Consider the following 13,427-nt stretch of genomic DNA (forward strand, 5'->3'; position numbering starts at 1 on the left):
TGTATTTACAGGTGGGACAGTGTCCGCATGGGAATGATCCCCTATAGGATGATCTATTTAACCAGGTTGGAGTATAGTTTGGAATATATTCACTTTGTGTGATCATTGATCCGATGGTAGATCCGCGTCGGAAGGAAATGAGGGGGCCCCCCAATACTTTTGGGGAGATACCCTCATCCTTCTCAAGTATTGGCCAGTTCCGATCAATTATTTCTCTAATCCTGTGGGACATTGGTGAGAAATCAAAAGTGAAAATGAACTTATTTGGTTCAGGTTTTACATCATTTTGCCTATCAAAAAGAGACGATCTCTCCATTAATCTCACTTTAACAAGGGATTGATCCACCATCGTGGGATCATAACCTCTCTTTAGGAAACGCTGGCGCATCTCCTGTGCTTGTATCTCAAAATCAACATTTGTTGTATTGTTCCGTTTTAACCTTAGGAATTGGCTATAAGGGATTGAGTTTTTGACATGATGTGGGTGATAGCTCTCATTATGCAAGACGGAATTCGTTGCTGTAGCTTTGCGAAACCCTTTTGTGATTAGTTTGTTCCCCACCACCTCCAAGGAAAGATCAAGAAAGGAAACCTTTTCACCTCCCCACTCTCCAGTGAACTGCATGTTCATGTCATTCTGCTGGAGGTATGTCAGGAATTCATTAAACTTCTCCCTGGTGGATCTCCAAATGACAAGCACATCATCCACATACCTGGACCATGCTCTCAGATAGCACCTATAGGGGTTTCTTTCCCCATAGATGTAGATGGTTTCCCATCTAGACAGAAAAAGATTCGCGAACGTGGGAGCCACCATCGCTGTTCCCGATATCTGTATAAACCACTCCCCTCCGAACCGAAAAGCGTTGTTTTCAAGGACGAAATTTAGACAGCGACACAAAAAATCACTCTCAAGAATGTCATGGTGTCCCGACTCGACGAGGAGGTCGAACATCGTACTGACCCCCAATCGCTGCGGTATCCTGTTGTACAGGCTTACCACGTCGATGGTTGCCAGTCGATCACCTTTATACCAACTCGTTTTCTCGACCTTTTGCAACACATGTGATGTATCTTTCAGATACGAGGGGATCTCAAGTAGGAGTGGTCTGAGAACATGGTCCAGGTATCTGGAAAGGGGCTCAGTCACTGATCCCCTCCCAGAGACGATGGGCCTGCCAGGGGGATCCACCAGGGACTTGTGTATCTTGGGGAGGAAATATATGACTGGCTTTTTTGGAAAATCTGGGAGTAAGTCATCTCCCAATTTGCGACTAAGGTAACCTGCTTGAACCCCACTTCGCAACAAGGAGCGAAGCTTGTTTTGTATGGATATAGTGGGATCTGATTTCAACTTAGTATACGTTGTTGGGTCCTCAAGCTGACGTTTTGCTTCTTGCAAATATTTGTGAGTCGACATTACCACAATATTACCCCCCTTATCCGCCTTTTTTATTGTCAGATCATGACGAGCTTTTAGCCATTGTATGGCTCTCCACTCTCTAGGAGTAAGGTTCCGCTTGTCATGAGGGTACAATAACGCTTTTTTTTCCCTTAAAATCTGACGTTGGAATAGATCAATGGCTGATCCTTGTAAAGGCGGATAAGGGGTAGTAGATTTACATACAAAAAACTGCTTTGTTGGTACAGTTGTAATTTCAGGGGACTCCCCTCCCCCCCAGGCATTCCCTTCTTCAAACAGTTCCTGTAGGTTAATCAATGCTGGTTCATCTTCAGGTTTCAACTCCGGGAGAAAACCAAGGGAACCAATTGATGATTGATGAGATACACAATGTTTATTCCCAAAGTTCCGATAAATGTTCATTTTTCGTATACTTTTGTAAAGGTCAATTTCAAATTTGGCATAATCAAAGGATTTGGTGACCACAAAGTTAAGGCCCTTTTCCAACACCTGTGTTACATCCATTGGAAGCTGAACCTCCGATAAATTGACAACCTGCATTTTATCTGAGTTGTCAATGTCAATAGGGACACTGTCCACATTGATGGCTACTCTGGGCGAAGCCCCTTCCAGGATACTTTCTTTGCACATTCTGGCTCGTCCTCTCCTCCTGCCCCTCCGAACTTTTTTCTTTCTAAAGGGGTTTTGGGTTTAGGTTTCTTTGCTTTTTTAGCTTCACTTTCTGAGTCTGAACCTGACTCGGAAGTCCAATAGCCTCTCTTTGGTTTACGGGGGCTGCCTCTAGGTTTCTTTGGGCGTCCCTCTGGTTGTGACCATTGGAAAATGTTTCCTGACTGGAAATCTTCTTGGTCTCTAAGATATTTCCCAAGTTTTCTCTCTTTGATTTCCCTCTGTATGGGAATCAATTTATTGTCAACTCTGTCAATTATACTTTTTAGCTTCTCCCCTGGAGCTACTGTCTGTAACTGAGTCTTTATATCACAAACCTCTTCAGTCACTTTGTCATGTTCTTTCTCAGATCGTTCCAACACAATGTCATTGAGAGTTTTAGCAAGTGTTAGAAACGCCGTCTTCCACTTATCTACAAAATCAGGGTCATCTTTGTATTCTGATGGAGCTTTGTAATATCTAAACCCTCTAGATGTGTACCCCTTTTCCTTATAGCGCTTTAACGACGCTATTGTCCAAAACAGACGAACCTCCTTTTCAGAAGCCTTTAGCAACCTATGCTCCAATCTTCTGGAGTTCAGTTCTCTGTGAACCGGTGTGCTGCTGCAATCATCAGAAAAATAGGTTTCCCAATCAGACCGTTCAGTAATGAAAGTCTCACTAGGTTCCACATCGGTGGTTACATTCATGGGTTCCCCCTGTTCCTCCTGTGAGCTTTGCTGCATTGGTGCGTTAGGTAGTTAAGTGAATCAACAATGTCCCAAAAGAGCAAAAGTGTCTACCCCGCACACAATGTTGGTGATTGGGTTCCCTTTGCTGCTGCTGGTATCAGCTTTTCACTGTGCCTTCACGTTTAAAGAGCATCAATCAATTATCATCAAGAAAACATTCCGTGGGCACTAGTTACTTTGAGCTTACATTTATTCCAGGAGCATATGCAGACTGATGACAAATTACACGATGTAAGATCTTAATACATCACCCTTCCGGGGCTGCAAGCATTCACAGAGATGGTGTTCATGTCGACAATTGTTTCGCGCTAACAGCGCTTTTTCATAGACTTGACTCCTGGCGGGGAGAAGCTCACCGCCATCTCAAAAGGCCTGGCGTTATAAAGACGCCAGGACCTCCTCCATTCTTCCGGAAACCCTCCTTAGTATAGTATAGTCGGGAGGTTGCCTAGCAACGCACCAAGCGAATTTGTCTCGCTTGAGTGCGACAGGCAAGCGGCGGGTTTCCGACATGGGCGGGCAGGTGCAGATGCGCTCCAAGTTGGAGCGCTGACGCACTTCCGCCTAAGGATGACAGGGGGAGGAGGGTTTCCGGAAGAATGGAGGAGGTCCTGGCGTCTTTATAACGCCAGGCCTTTTGAGATGGCGGTGAGCTTCTCCCCGCCAGGAGTCAAGTCTATGAAAAAGCGCTGTTAGCGCGAAACAATTGTCGACATGAACACCATCTCTGTGAATGCTTGCAGCCCCGGAAGGGTGATGTATTAAGATCTTACATCGTGTAATTTGTCATCAGTCTGCATATGCTCCTGGAATAAATGTAAGCTCAAAGTAACTAGTGCCCACGGAATGTTTTCTTGATGATAATTGATCCCTCTCACTTCAGTTGTCTCTTAAAACTTATACCAATTGTATTGATACCCAGTAGTATAGGTCCTTATTAATTTAGTGACCATTTTATCTGATAGTCACAATAATATGTGAATATCTGTGCTAAATCATTTCTACCTAGTTAGATTTGTACCTGTAGCCCCATACAAATTATAGTTGTGGGCCAAAACTGTTTTCAGGTGAAAGCTTAGGGGAGCGGTCCTTGTACAGACAGGCTGCTTGGCTACGTACCTCTGGATGCGGACAAATACAATAGTGATGAGATTGGAAAATCCAAATCTGCTTAATATTGTCTCTCGTAAGCAAGTAGTACATACTAGCCTAGCACACCTGCAGGCATCCCATTGTCACCCAGTTCAACTGTTTACTAGATTGGGTTATGCAAAGCAAGTTGCCATGAGTGGCTAAGATGTAGTCAGTTTGTGTCGTCTGCAGGGAAACAATTGGGCATATTTTTTTATTATTGCTGTTCAAAAATGCATATTTATAATGTTGTTGCATCAGCTGTAAAAGTAACCGATTTGTTTTTACCTCTTCAGGCGTTGGTGGAATGAGCGTTGCATGTGTCTTGAAGAGGAAAACAGTTCTGTGGCAGGACTCCTTCAGCCCCCACCTGAAACAGTACCCAGAAGGCACCCTTAACCACAACATGCCCGTGGTCCTAACAACTGGACCGGTGGGCCAACAACAGCCACCACAGCATCCATCTCATTCTGCTCTGGCTGCAGGACCTCACGCGAGCCCTGTGGGTAGCTCGATGGGAGTGGCTGGGCGCTCACAAGACGATGCAATGGTGGATTACTTCTTCCAAAGGCAGCATGGTGAACAGCTAGGTGGAGGCGGAAGTGGTGGTGGGGGTTATAACAACAGCAAGCATCGTTGGCCTACTGGAGATAATATACATGGAGAACATCAGGTGAGCAAACATTAAATTCACTTTGTGGAATGTAAATCTCAAGCACTTAGAAAAAGCTCTTGCAGTCTGAACCAGCCCTCAGTGATTTTAGCCTATTCAAATATATACTGGTAGACCCTGACTTACTAACGTCCCGCCGACCCCCGTCGCGATGACATTTCCGTGCAGAGGGAGGGAGTTTAAAGAAGTGGCTTCAAACTTCTCCCAAGTGCTGAGGCGTATTACCACAGCTGCAGCAGTGCTGGACTCTCCTCAGAGTCCGTTGTTCATCCGCCTCTCTCCGCCACCTTCCGGCTCTTGTGTACAGTATCGCTTCCTGTATGTCACCTCATGACCATTGGGGGTGAGAAGTGTCATGTACTAGCCTTAGGAGAATCCATTAACTGAGTTTCCATTACACAGTAGCTTTTTCTACACTGCCAGTAAGAAGGCCATACAGATGTCACTCCTGCTACTGAATGCTTTAACTTTTCTGAAATGAAAATATGCATTCTGATAAAACAGTGTGCAGTTGCCCTATTCCATTCCATAACTCACTGAAAAACTCTGTACATGTAGCTTACCACATTAACAAAGAATAAGATTAACTTGTATATTATCAAACTTTTTTTTTTTTTAAGCAAAATCCGGCACCAAATCTCAGGTTGATAATCATGGTGCTCCACACCTCCCCGCAGTCCTGGCGGAGGATGTAGTCACTATTGGATGTATGGTTAACAAATAGAAGACGTAAAACAATAATTTGCACGCTTCTGCCTATGTTGCTGTATTATGGTCTTTTTGATGACATGCTGGAGGTGATGACCTGTAATTACTTTGTTTTAAGAAGGGAGTATTGTACTTTGCCTAAAAGACAAGAGGGTTTTCTGAGTACAGTTTACATGTTAATTTAGTATTACAGTTAAGGATCTACATGTGTACCCCCTTCAATTGCATCATTTTTTTTGTTTTTGTAGGTGCGTTCAATGGATGAATTAAATCATGACTTTCAAGCGCTTGCACTTGAAGGAAGAGCAATGGGAGAAGTAAGTATCCATATTCTTGGTGAAGCAAGAGCTAAATGTAACAGCATGTCCAGGCAACCAATGTAACAAAAATGTTGTAAATTTGCTTTGGTCAGACAGTCTAATTACTTCCTCTTTGTAAGAGCAGATTAACCAGAACAGTGGAAGCGGCCATGTTGTGGGTTTCTCCAAGCAGCTGCCTGAACATGACGCAAATGCCAGTAGTGTGTTAGAACTAACTTTCACTATGCTGCGTCTCTGGTACACTTTAAGAGGTATAGTAAAGTGCACCACCAGCATTTTTAAAGTGGACCTGAACTCAAAACATCCTCCTCTGCTTTAAAAGATATGCAACAGCAATTCTTTCTTTGTTATAGCTGATACAAATCCTACTGTGCCTTCAAATGGCCCTTTTTATCGGGTGCATATTATGTCGGCGCCGCTCAGTTCGGCGCGGGGAGAGCCAAATGACTGCTTTCCCCACTGCTAAACTCCAAGCGGCGTTAAATACTATTCCCCCTCCGAGTTGCAGCAACCGCAGCCCAGGGTTGTGGAGTCGGTACAAAAATCCACAGACTCCGACTCCTCTAATTTACATATTACTATCTTGTTGATTGAAAGTATGTAACATGAAATTCGTCTCTTAACTACCAACGCTTAGGAATTTTAAGACAAATGATGTGAGAAGGGAGACTGCCATATTTATTCCCTTTAGTCATAGACTACAACTAGTCCTTGGTAAGAGTACTTGTAAAAGGTACAGACCGGAACAAAGAACATCTATCAGGCCCTAGGCAATGTAACTGTGGGTACATGTAAGAGTGATGTGCAGGTACTCTGCAGGGGAATAAGGAGATTCTTCCTCTATTACACATTCTTCATGTACAATCTGAACCAGGTTTATGGGTGATAGACAACACCTCTGTGTTCAATGAGCACAACATTCTCAGTGGATTCCCTGCAGCTCTGTGGAGAGTGCATATGTAGAGTATAGTACTACTGTGTAACAAAGTAAACCTGAGACAGATGAAATTAAAGTTTTATACATACCCGGGGCTTCCTCCAGCCCCCTTCAGGCTAATCAGACCCTCGCTGTCCTCCTCCGCCACCTGGATCTTCTGCTATGAGTCCAGGTACTTGAGCCAGTTGGGCGTAGTGCGCATGCACACACTCCGCCAGACTGGGAGCGTACTACACCTGCGCAGCACTATTGCGCAGGTGCAGAATGCTCCTGTCTGTGGTAGTGGCATGCGCTTGGACTGCGCTGACTGGCTGAATTACCAGGACTCATAGCAGAAGATCCAGGTGGTGGAGGTGGACAGCGAGGGACTGATTAGCCTGAAGGGGCCTGGAAGAAGCCCCAGGTATGTATAAACTTTTTTTTTTTTTTTTTCATCTCAGGTACCATTTAATTCGTTGTCACCAAACCAAATTTTAACAACATATCAATTTATTTGATTTCATGTGCAAAGAGCATTTTCATAAATCAGAATCAACGCAGAATTATTTCCATCCATCAGGCTTTATACTTACAGCATAGATGTTATTTAGTATATATATGAGCTTCCTGTGTACACATCATAGTGGCTAGTGGCTGGATAGTGTACTGGTTAAGGGCACTGCCTTTGACATGGGAGACCAGGGTTCAAATCCTGGCTAGGTCAAGTATCTATTCAGTAAGGAGTTCAAGGCAAGACTCCCTAACACTGCAGGGTGGCCTCTTGAGCGCGTCCCAGTGGCTGCAGCTCTTGAGCGCTTTGAGTCCGACAGGAGAAAAGCGCTATACAAATGTTCAGATGATGATGATTATTATTATTATTATTATATTATTATTATTATTATTATTATTATTATTATTATATATACAGTCACAATCAGATGTGTATATCTGACTTTAAAAATACGGGGACTGCTTTATTGAAGCAGCACAAGTAACTAATTTTGATTGGTTTATTTCATTTTTGTGGACTAAGCACAGCTATTACTGTATGTATAAATTATTTATAATGACTATTATCCGAGAAATAGAAAATTTTATCATATTTTCTATTTTAATTACAGTTTAAATTCATTAGGTGTCGGTGCATTTTTTCCCGACTCTGACTCCAGGCACCCAAAATTGCAGCCGCCAGAGCCCCGAATTACCGCCACGTGGGGCGCGCATCATAGCATTGCTGCTATGAAGGCGCTCGGCTCTGAGCCGAAATGAACTGATCCGCTTTTTATTAGGGCTGTGGAGTCGAGGAGTCTGAGTCTGGGCAATTTTGGGTACCCGAAGATGGAGTCGGAGTCGTGGTTTCAGAAACTGAGGAGTCGGGAGTTGGAGTCGGAAGATTTTTGTACCGACTCCACAGCCCTGCTTTTTATCTGCCCTTTCTCTTTAATCTGCCTTAGGCAGTCATGTGACACTGGCTTTGTTTAGGGTCGTTGTCCTGCTGGAAGGTGAACCTCCGCCCCAGTCAAGTCTTTTGCAGACTCCAAGAGGTTTTCTTCCAAGATTGCCCTGTATTTGGCTCCATCCATCTTCCCATCAACTCTGACCAGCTTCCCTGTCCCTGCTGAAAAGAAGCACCCCCAGAGCATGATACTGCCACCACCATATTTGACAGTGGGGATGGTGTGTTCAGAGTGATGTGCAGTGTTAGTTTTCTGCCACACATAGCGTTTTACATTTTGGCCAAAAAGTTCCGTTTTGGTCTCATCTGACCAGAGCTCCTTCTTCCACATGTTTGCTGTGTCCCCCACATGGCTTGTGGCAAACTGCAAACGGGACTTCTTATGCTTTCTGTTAACAATGGCTTTCTACTTGCCACTCTTCCATAAAGGCTAATTTTGTGCAGTGCCTGACTAATAGTTGTCCTATGGACAGATTCCTCCACCTGAGCTGTAGCTCTCTGCAGCTCGTCAAGAGTCACCATGGGCTTCTTGACTGCATTTCTGATCAGCGCTCTCCTTGTTCGGCCTGTGAGTTTAAGTGGACGGCCTTGTCTTGGTAGGTTTACAGTTGTGCCATACTTCTTCCATTTCTGAATGATCGTTTGAACAGTGCTCCGTGGGGTGTTCAAGGCTTTGGAAATCCTTTTGTAGCCTAAGCCTGGAATCTTGTATGATTTTTGTTAAACTTCTCACGTGTACACCACTTTGTATTGGTCTTTCATGTGAAATTCCAATAAAATTGATTCAGGTTTGTGGCAGTAATGTGACAAAATATGGAAAAATTCAAGGGGGCCCAATACTTTTGCAAGCCACTGTATGTATTTCTTCAGTCCTGTGCAAGAGTCCATGCCCACTTTAAGAATGACAGCCAGCAAAATAGCAAATTGTTCTTTTGGCAATTTTGGATTGACCTTTACTTTTGGTATTGTTTTTTTGACATTTAGAAGAGTAAATATTTCAAGCATGACAGGAGGACGCTAACCCTTAAGGGTTTAATAAAGAAGAGTTTGTTCAACTTTGACCTTTTCTCATTTTTATAAGGGTAATTGTAATGAGAATTGTGTAATACCGCAGTTTGTTTTTATTTGACGGTTATCATACCGTGAATTTTTATAGTTGCAACCCTAGTCAGAAGTGTGACTTATGTCGTTTGGCTTATCTTGCTCTTCTGCAATGTTTGAGAAGTAGTGGATGAAGCTGGTTCATCAAGACTGCTCCAAAGAAAACCAGCAGTTGCCTAGAACAACCAGAATTGTTCTGCTCCAGTTTTGTTTTTGTTTTTTGCATATTTCTAAGTCCTGCTTCTGTGGTTGTCTATGATGGCAATTGTACTTGAACTCAGAAGAAAAAAAGGAACACTATCGCTGTATAGGCACAATCTTAGTGATTAGAGATGGTCATTGAGATGCAAATAATTCCGGCCTATGTACAAATTTAGTTTCAAAGATTTTTAGTGTGAAAATCATCTTTGGTACAGAGATTAATCTGGCATCCATAAGGCATTAAGGGACTTAGAGACTCTGAAGCGAACAAAAATTGCTATTTTTACCTCGTAGTTCTCTTCAGTAGTCTCAGTAGAGGTAAACCCCCACATCCCCGAGCCAAAATGAGGGCTTTATACCCCCCAAATCCCGGGACAAAATCCCATGACTTTCTTGGTCATGGTTTTTGCTGCCTGGGGAGGCAGAGCTTTGAGCTGTGCGGATCTCTGCATCTCCCCGCCCCTCTCTGTGAAGGAAGAGGGAGAGGGGCGGGGAGAGGCGGCGATTGACATCAGTAGAAGCAGTGCTACAGCAGAAACTCTGCCTCTTTCAGGAAGCGCTGGGGGATTTGGGGGGTCTAAAGCCCTCGTTTTGGCTGGGGGGTGCGGCAGTTTACCTTTAGAGTACTGAGGCGAACTACTAGGTAAAAGTAGCAATTTTGTTCGCTTCAGTTTCTCTTTAAAGCCGCGATACATTCATGTAGTATTCTTCACAATACCAGAAGGAGCCAAGTGATAAAGCCGGTAGACTGACGTGGAAGCCAGCAGGAATAATGAGGAGGAGGAGGTGGGTGCTAACAGCTGAGGACAGAATGAGGTGGTGAAGCTAGTAATGTCGGTCAACCCGGGAGACAGTGCAGGGTAGAGACAGCTTCAAAACCTTCCTAAAGCTTTTACAACCTCTACCAAATGTGATTGCAATTTTAGTTTAAAGGGATCCTGAGCAGCGGCCTAATATGAAAATCTGGACTTCTTGGGGCTTCCTCCTGCATAACACATATTAATGAGCTGTGGGTTGGAATAAATTGGGAAGCCAGGGCAGGCGAGGGGAGCCTATTCAATATCCCATCTGCATTGCGGGCTACTGTAATTCATAGCTCCCCTGACTCAGTGAGTGTGGTTTCTCACAGCTATGAGTAGTGTCGGTGGAGGATCACCTGGTATATTGTCTGAGGATGTGCTCTCTGCACCATTGCAGAAAGTTTTTGATTGCTTATAGCGTGCATGAAATTTAAATGTAAGCCAGATCTCTTAAGGTAGCCATACACTGGTCGATTTGAAATCAGATTCGGCCAACAGATTGATCCCTCTCTGATTGAATCAGATCAGAGAGGGATCGTATGGCTGCCTTTACTGCAAACCGATTGTGAATCGATTTCAGCCTGAAACGGTTCACAATCGGTGGTGGTGGTGCTGCTGCCGCCGCCACCCCCCGCATAATTACCTGCTCCGCCGGCGCGACTCCACAGGTCTCCGCTGTCTTCTTCTCCGCTCTGGTCTGGTCTCCGGGTCCGGCATGCTTCACTTCCCCCTCTCTGGGGGAAATTTAAACAGTAGAGCGCCCTCTACTGTTTAAACTTCCTGCCGGGACAGGAAGACGTGAAGCATGCCGGACCCAGAGACCAGAGCGGAGAAGACAGCGGAGACCTGGGGAGTCGCGCGGGCGGAGCAGGTAATATATTGCAGCTGTATTACGTCGGTCGTCGGGCACTCGAACACCGCTAGCGACGCGCTCCCTACCCACGGGCGATCGGTGGTAATTTCCCGCATGGAGCGATCGACGGGATCAATCTATTAGATCGAAATTTAGCGTGTAGCATGAACGATCGGTGGGGAATCGGCCTAGTGTATGGCCAGCTTTAGCATTTCATTGACACTCTTGAGTACTGCCCCATCGTTAATATAAAAAATAAATAAAAAATGCTCTGTAGAGGAACATTTGCTTATTGGGTAGATCAAAAGATATGCCCAGAGTTTGTGTGTCTACTTCCTGCTGTCACAACTTCTCCCAATAATAGGTTGTATGTTCAGCTAATGGAGAATGGGACTTGGACTAAAACTGCCTAGTGCTAAATGGGTATTTCAATAATGGTTACTAATGCAATAATTTTGCATCAGTTTTAATTTTACTGTTTCGGAGTACCTTTTGATGAATCACACATTGGCTATTTTTAATACAGCCTAATATTGTTGAAATTACAAGTGAAGGATCGATGTACTCTTAAACATGCTAAATATAAAGCACATGCGGTGAATTGATGCGGTTAATTGATAAGAAATATGCAAGTAATCTTGTTGCACACAGACTGGTTTTAAGTGAGCAAGGAGAGACCTTGAGAGATCTCTGCCAAACAGGCAGAGTGATGAAGTGCGCTGCTGGTTTATTTAACATTGGAAAATAGGCTGCTGAGAGCTTTTTTAAACAATAAGTAATCAAATGGCTGTCTGATCATCAGGAAATTATAATCACCAGTGGTTTATACTTTTGTGGGCAGTTTGAAGATGATTAAGCATTTGTACAAGCACTCTTGTCCTTCATTTCTGTCTCTGTTTCTGTATTCTATCTGGGGTGCTTCTCTCTTTGTCTAATGTACAATATCTGTCACCTTCCCATGGTTTAATGAACCAGAACTTATTGTTCATGGCAAAGGTCCATACATACTTTAGATTAAAGAGACACTGAAGCGAAAAAAAATATATGATATAGTGAATTGGTTGTGTACTATGAATAATTACTAGAAGATTAGCAGCAAAGAAAATATTCTCATATTTTATTTTCAGGCATATAGTGTTTTTTATAACATTGCATCATTCTATAATATGTGCAGATTACACAACACTCAGCATTCTCTGGCAGAGAAAAAGTAAAATAGTTCAATAACAGTTGAGATGATAAAAGTCAGATAACAGCCCTGTCCAGGAAAGTCGTAGAGCTTAATGGCTTGTTTGCATAGAGATAACAACTGGAGTTTCTTAACCACCCTGGCGTTCTGATTAAATCGCCAGGGTGGCTGCGGGAGGGTTTTTTTTAAATAAAAAAAAAACTATTTCATGCAGCCAACTGAAAGTTGGCTGCATGAAAGCCCACTAGAGGGCGCTCCGGAGGCGATCTTCCGATCGCCTCCGGCGCCCAGAATAAACAAGGAAGGCCGCAATGAGCGGCCTTCCTTGTTTTGCTTATATCGTCGCCATAGCGACGAGCGGAGTGACGTCATCGACGTCAGCCGACGTCCTGACGTCAGCCGCCTCCGATCCAGCCCTTAGCGCTGGCCGGAACTTTTTGTTACGGCTACGCTGGGCTCAGGCGGCTGGGGGGACCCTCTTTCGCCGCTGCTCGCGGCGAATCGCCGCAGAGCGGCGGCGATCAGGCAGCACACGCGGCTGGCAAAGTGCCGGCTGCGTGTGCTGCTTTTTATTTCATTAAAATCGGCCCAGCAGGGCCTGAGCGGCAGCCGCTGGCGGTGTTGGACGAGCTGAGCTCGTCCAGACCGCTCAGCTGGTTAATGCTAGCCATCCGATTCGACCAACTGACAGATCCCTATCTGATCGAATCTGATCAGAGAGGGATCGTATAGCTACCTTTACTGCAAACAGATTGTGAACCGATTTCAGCCTGAAACCGTTCACAATCTGTTGTGGTGGTGGTAGTGCTGCCGCCGCTTCCCCCGCCCGCATACATTACCTGCTCCGCCGGCGTGACTCCAGTCCCCAGGTCACCGCTGCTCCGTCTCCGCTCTGGTCTCCGGCCCCCGGCAAGCTTTACTTCTTCCTGCCCAGCAGGAAGTTTAAACAGTAGAGCGCCCTCTACTGTTTAAACTTCCTGCCAGGCAAGAGGAACTGAAGCATGCCGGAGACCAGCGCGGATACGGAGCAGACCGGGGGTAGTCGTGCCGGCGGAGCAGGTAATGTATGTGGCTCTATTGCGTCGGTCGTCGGGTACTCGAACGCCGCTAGCGACGATCGACGGGATCGAACGAAAAGGATCGAAATTCGGCGTGTAGCGCGAACGATTGGCAGCAGATTCGATCCCATGGCCAGCTTAACTCTTCCTGTACTGGAAACAATTAGACTGATGTATCTGATCTTAATGTGTTATTTC

The 13,427-nt window shown here is 44.8% G+C and overlaps 1 protein-coding gene across 7 annotated transcripts in view; it reads left to right on the forward strand.

Moving 5' to 3' along the window:
• PUM1 (pumilio RNA binding family member 1) overlaps positions 1-13,427 on the forward strand; it is a 108,081-nt gene that overhangs the window by 32,139 nt on the left and 62,515 nt on the right. For all 7 annotated transcript variants that reach the window (XM_068269299.1, XM_068269302.1, XM_068269303.1 and 4 more), the window contains exons 2-3: positions 4,251-4,627; positions 5,584-5,652. In XM_068269299.1, the coding sequence (XP_068125400.1) occupies positions 4,262-4,627; positions 5,584-5,652 (435 nt within the window). In that variant the 5' untranslated portion in view covers positions 4,251-4,261. The remainder of the gene's footprint in view (positions 1-4,250; positions 4,628-5,583; positions 5,653-13,427) is intronic.

This window comes from Hyperolius riggenbachi, chromosome 2, assembly GCF_040937935.1.
Source record: "Hyperolius riggenbachi isolate aHypRig1 chromosome 2, aHypRig1.pri, whole genome shotgun sequence".
Lineage (NCBI taxonomy): Eukaryota > Metazoa > Chordata > Amphibia > Anura > Hyperoliidae > Hyperolius > Hyperolius riggenbachi.